This window comes from Pelobates fuscus, chromosome 8, assembly GCF_036172605.1.
Source record: "Pelobates fuscus isolate aPelFus1 chromosome 8, aPelFus1.pri, whole genome shotgun sequence".
Taxonomy (NCBI): domain Eukaryota; kingdom Metazoa; phylum Chordata; class Amphibia; order Anura; family Pelobatidae; genus Pelobates; species Pelobates fuscus.
The window spans coordinates 44,366,825-44,372,567 of record NC_086324.1 but is presented as its reverse complement, the minus strand read 5'-3'; the positions used below and the strand labels follow the sequence as shown (position 1 = coordinate 44,372,567).

Below are 5,743 nucleotides of genomic sequence, written 5' to 3'. Positions count from 1 at the left end.
TGCACATAATGATACAATTTCCATAAATAGTTCCCCTTAAACCATGGTGATACTATAACAACTGTTAGTTTAAGATGCAGTTATGGTCGAATGGAAAAGGTCAATTGAAACTTACCTGGCGCCTAAGGTGAATCTGGCTACTGGATCCAAATCAGACAAGTCACAGGAATCCAGCAGGTCACAGGCCAGTCTGTGCTAGTTACCTGTCACTGCAGATCACTAAAAGCATTGAATGAAACATTTTATATACTCTATCAGATTTAACACAATGCTTTGCCTCCAGTCCTAAAGATGCCACAACTCATGGAACAGCAACACCAGCGAAAATTGACTTAACTGTCTTCTTTGAAATAAAGAACTTTGAGAATAATACGAATTAGAGAACAAGGGGGGGAAATAACGTTTAGACAGTTTATTGCATCATACATGCAAATAACACATGCACAGTAAGTCACATTGCTGTCTCAGAGCACGGATAGCAGATATTACAAGAAAGGAATATTATTAGGGTAAGGACCCAACAAAGTACAACACTACAAACATAGCCTCGGTTAATTGGAGCAGACATTTACAGAAAATGTGCTTTTTTCCCCCAAAGTCATTAAGAGTACTCGTGAAGGTTAAAATGCCAAGGTCCATGGACTAGCACAGAGAAATACCATTATTAATATTATTATTATAATCAATATTATTATTATTATTATTATTATTATTATTATTGTAAAAACATGAAAAAGTCACATTGCTTGGATATGTTGAATAAGTTAAGACCGAATGATAAACTTTCATCATATTTACCCTGCCATACGGTGATAAAAAAATACAACAAAAAAAGAACAATAATAAAAATAAATTACATGTGCTAGTGTTCATTTTTTTTATTTTTTTTTATATATATATATATACCCATGGACGAACAATATAGAGACTTGCAGCACTAAAAAAATGAGAAATAATCACATTCAGGATCACAGACATGGTTGTGAAATGGTTTCAAAGTCTCTCCTGCTTTTAGCAATGGCTGATGCTTTGTCAAACGTTTTATGTTTTTTATTTATTTTTTTTATTTAAATTTTTTTGTGTAGTCTTAAGAAAAAGTCAGATTCGCGGTTAATTCGCGGATTCGATTCTCCCTGCTCATTTTCTTTAGCTTCATTCTCCGATTTTGAAACCAGATCTTGACCTGGCGGTCAGTGAGGTTCACACTCTTACTGATCTCTAGGCGGCGCTCTCGCGTCAGATACATATTAAACAAGAACTCTTTTTCTAACTCCAATGTCTGATGCTTGGTATAAGGGCACCTCTTCTTTCTCCCACTCTTTGCTGTTAACCAATTGCTTGTTGGGGTATCAGACTTGATTTCTTCTACCATAGTAAAACACATAAAAAAAGTAAAATAAATAAATACAAATAAAAATAAAACAATATTTAAAAAAAGAAAAGATTTAAAAAAAAGAAAGAAAGAAAAAAAAGGATCTTATTTTCCAAATTGTGCAGACTTGACAATGAACCTTAAAACATGTCTGGCATACACACTCATGGTGAAACCTCTGTTTGACCTTTTGCAATTCTTAATAAATAATAAATGTATTGACACATACACAAAGACTATACAACAAGAATGCATAACTGGTGCGTGTGTCCATGCCCATATACTATTATTATATTCAGACAGTATCTATGAACTCAAAGAGACATACACACACGCACACACACACACACACAAATACATACATACACACACACACACACACACACAAATACATACACACAGACACAAATACATACACACACACACACACACACACACACACAAATAAATACATACACGCACACACACACACAAATACATACACACACACAAATACATACACACACACACACACACAAATACATACATACACACACACAAATACATACACACACACACACACACACACAAATACGTGTTGATAAAATAAACATATGCAATATTGGCTGACTATCTCTAACTGCAGATACATATCATTAAATCTAAACACTCATCACAAATATTTGCATAAACTTACAGTACTATTTTACAATTGTTTTGTAAGTTTTTAAAAAATAATATGAAATCTGTTTAGATAGATAGATAGATACATAGATAGATAGATAGATAGATAGATAGATAGATAGATAGATAGATAGATACATAGATACATAGATATATACATAGATAGACAGACAGATAATTGAGCTATATATCAATTATGTCAACAAAAATGTAACAATGCACAGTTAACACTGTTGCTATAAGTATTAAAACAATGGTAAACTTTTAATCTCTTTGTTTCTGTATAGAAAGATAGATAGATAGACAGACAGACAGGTAATACACACATTACAATTCAGGACATATATAAAAGTCTATAACACCATAAGATGTACTTGTAATATTTATACATTAAAGGCATTCTGAATGTATTTTCTAGTCATATTTACAATATTAACTGACGCGACAAGGGACCATTTAGTGTGTAAAAATATCTATCTATCTATCTATCTATCTATCTATCTATCCTTCTATCTATCTATCTAGCTATCATTCTATATATCTAGTATTGTTACAGATTATAATTATATTTGGTTTCTTTGTGTAAATAGAATTCTCTGGAAAACATAATTTACTGTATCATTAACTGTACATGAATGATACATATTGAACAAAACAATCTATAGTGCTACAAAAATCCCCTTTTTCTGGTTGTCACTTTATAGTACCCCACTTTTCTTTAAAGAAATAAATAAATAAAAAAAGCTTAGCAGCATGTTAAAACAAAATGCATCGTACAGTCGTGTGGGTGCCACAATATCTATTTTGTGGTCACCTATTTCCTGGGGAAATACTATATCAACAGCAAGTTAGGCGAAAACAAAATCTTTGCAAGATCATGAGGGGAACACAGACAAATAGTGCATGTTATTATAATTACATTTTCCCATAAACCTTATTGCTAAAATGTAGAAATAAAAATCCCTTCCAGAGTGCTCTCTGAGATTTTCTAGATAGGTGTTTTAACTAAGATGTGTATATTTAATTAAGATCTTTCTATGCTGGCACAGAGAGAGGTACAGCCAGGAACCTTTATCTCCAAAACCAGGCTAGCCACTTCTAATGAACATCAAAAGGCTTGGGGAGTTTTGAGGAAGTTAATAGCTTCCAATACACAGTTGATTACACTATATACCTAAATGATCAGGAGTATTGATTTTCATTGATAATCATTTCTGAGCAGGCTGCAGTTTCTCAAAGCTTCTTAGCACAATCAGTCGTGGTTAATAGGTTAATATTTGTGTGCCGGCTTTTATGGGGATCCACAGGGCAGCATGCAATGATGTTCAAGGTGTGGGTGTAATACTACTAACCTTTAGTCTCTTTTTCTTGTATTTCTGGGCTAGACACAGACACATCAGCCATGCAGCTCCTCTCCTCCTGTAATGTGGATTTGGACTCAGGGCTTTGTACTGGAGACACTTTAGCAGAGTCTTGGCTGGTGGCATTGTCATTCATTTTCTTATCCATCTGAAGTTGAGAAGATATCTGCTGTTTGGATGAGCCGCGAGGGTTTAGTTGCAACATTAAAGATGAACTGGAATCTTGGTTGTTACTATACTCTTGAGGCTTCCCACTGGCGTAAGTCTGGCTCAATCTAAAATATCCTGGGACAGGGACTTCTGAGTTATCAACAGGGCAGTTGTCAGATACCAGCCTCTGGTATGAGGGGACCTCTGCTGAAATGACTTTTGATCTCTTATCAGAATACATACAGCAATTGGTCTCCTCCTTAATATTTGTAGGAAAGGAGCAAGTAGGGATCTGCTGTGTAACAGGTTGTTCTATACGACAAGATCTGTTAGGATCTGTCCAGGAGTCTACTTGAGGTATATAGGGATGTACATTCATACCCATATTTTGGTGATTGACTTCTCTTTTAGCCAGGGAGGGTAAAAGTCCACAAGTTTGCATCCCATAAGTCCCAATGTCTGTGCTAGGTTGCATGTACATGCTGGCGTTGTTAGAATAGAAACTGTCACTTCTACAGGCACTGATCAAAGAATCCACTAAAAAGGTATTTGCAGCAGGAGAGCTGTTTGGAAAGGACATTTTGGGGAGGAATTTGAAGAAGAAGGATTGTGTCCTTTGTAGGCTGACATCTCTAGGAAAACATTCTCAATGTAATTGTGGATGCCTCTGCACAGCCACATGACAAGTAAACCAATGAGATTTGAAAATGGCCTTTCAGTTTCTACCTCCCAGCTAGTCACATGGTATTTGGGCCAGCCAGGGCTACAGTCTGGAACACGGTGAACAGCGACACCTACTATTATCACAAGGAAAAACGCTGTCCAACAGACTTCATATGGAATAGCCCTGGCGCACTGCGCTGATTTAAGGCTAGTTTTTAGACAGAACAACGAGATCACCTCCCTTTTTAGCTAAAATACAAATAACTTGAAGCCACATTAAATGTGAAAGCCCATTGATCACTTAGAAATTGATACATTTGTGTCTTTATTAAAAATAGATGTATATGTGTGTGTGTACAACATGTGCCCATACAGTAGATGTGTGTTTGTGTGTGTTATGTTTGTGTGTGTTTGTGAGGGCAATGGAGAAGCAGGGGCTCTTATTTAATAGATTTCCCCCCTTTCTCTGCAGAGATATCACACTGTTGTGAATTTAGCGAAGCAGATTGTCTTTGGTGTAGTCTTGGTGAAGTTTTAGACTTTTTTTATATATATTATTTTTTTAGTTTTTTTTTTTTAAACATGGATATATAATGTTTCGCACGTTAAAATGTTTATAAAACAGCATTGCTGATAGGTGAGATTTAAAAAAAAAACACAAAATTGAAAAAAAAAAAAAAGAAAGATTTGCAAAGAAAGACATGTTTTCCTTTTATGGGTTTGATAAAAGCATTCATTGCTGACAAGTTTAAGGTACAAAGGGTTGCTGAATTTATTAATACAGATTAAAAAGAATCAGGGGCGATCAATACTGTTCTCATCTGCATTCTTCAGATAGTTGGTGATTTTTTTTGCTAGTGTTGCTACCTGAAGAGTTATACCCCTATGTTGCCACACACGGGAGATATTTTATGATCAAATCAATCGAAACTTAGTAAAAAGAGAAGATTAATAGGTAACATTTAGCATAATGGGGTTGGCATTATGAATTATTGAAAATTATATTATTGATCTTTTTTCACATCCACATTGCACCCAAAAAAGGGTCAATTTTGTTTTAACACCAACTGTTAATTAGTAAATGCAATTCTTCATTTATAAGCTGATTATGAATAGTTGGAGAGATCGCCTTAAAATTAATCTTGTTTTTTGGGGGTCTGTCCTAATTAAACAATTATTTTCTACCATAATAACAGCTTAATGGTGGTTTATTGGTGTTGGTGGTAAGATAATTAAAGATTTTCATTTAGCACCATTATTCATATATTTTAGTAAATACATGCTCAGATTTGTGTGTAAAAGTTGGTATTTCTCACGCCCATTTAAGCTTCATTGGAAGCAGTTTGGGATTTTGCACATTCCAAATCCCATTGCTCTTTAAAAGCCCCTCTTTGCAGGGCATTTTATCTCCTATGCAGTTAAAACAATAAAATGTCTGGTTCTGTGGCAATGAGACAGACCTTTTGATAAAATGAAACCCTCACACAGCTGTTCAAATACAACATCATTGTCAGGTTAACAGCCAATGACATTT

General features: G+C 34.8%; 1 protein-coding gene across 1 annotated transcript; it reads right to left on the bottom strand.

Annotated features, from left to right (window-relative positions):
• Positions 1 to 751: 751 nt before the first annotated feature.
• HOXD10 (homeobox D10) lies at positions 752 to 4,401 on the bottom strand. The gene is made up of 2 exons (XM_063428658.1): positions 3,388 to 4,401; positions 752 to 1,365 (listed from the first exon to the last, which is right to left on the bottom strand). The coding sequence occupies exons 1-2, from the start codon at positions 4,124 to 4,126 to the stop codon at positions 1,088 to 1,090; spliced, it is 1,017 nt and encodes a 338-aa protein (XP_063284728.1). The 5' UTR covers positions 4,127 to 4,401; the 3' UTR covers positions 752 to 1,087.
• Between the last annotated feature and the right edge of the window lie 1,342 nt (positions 4,402 to 5,743).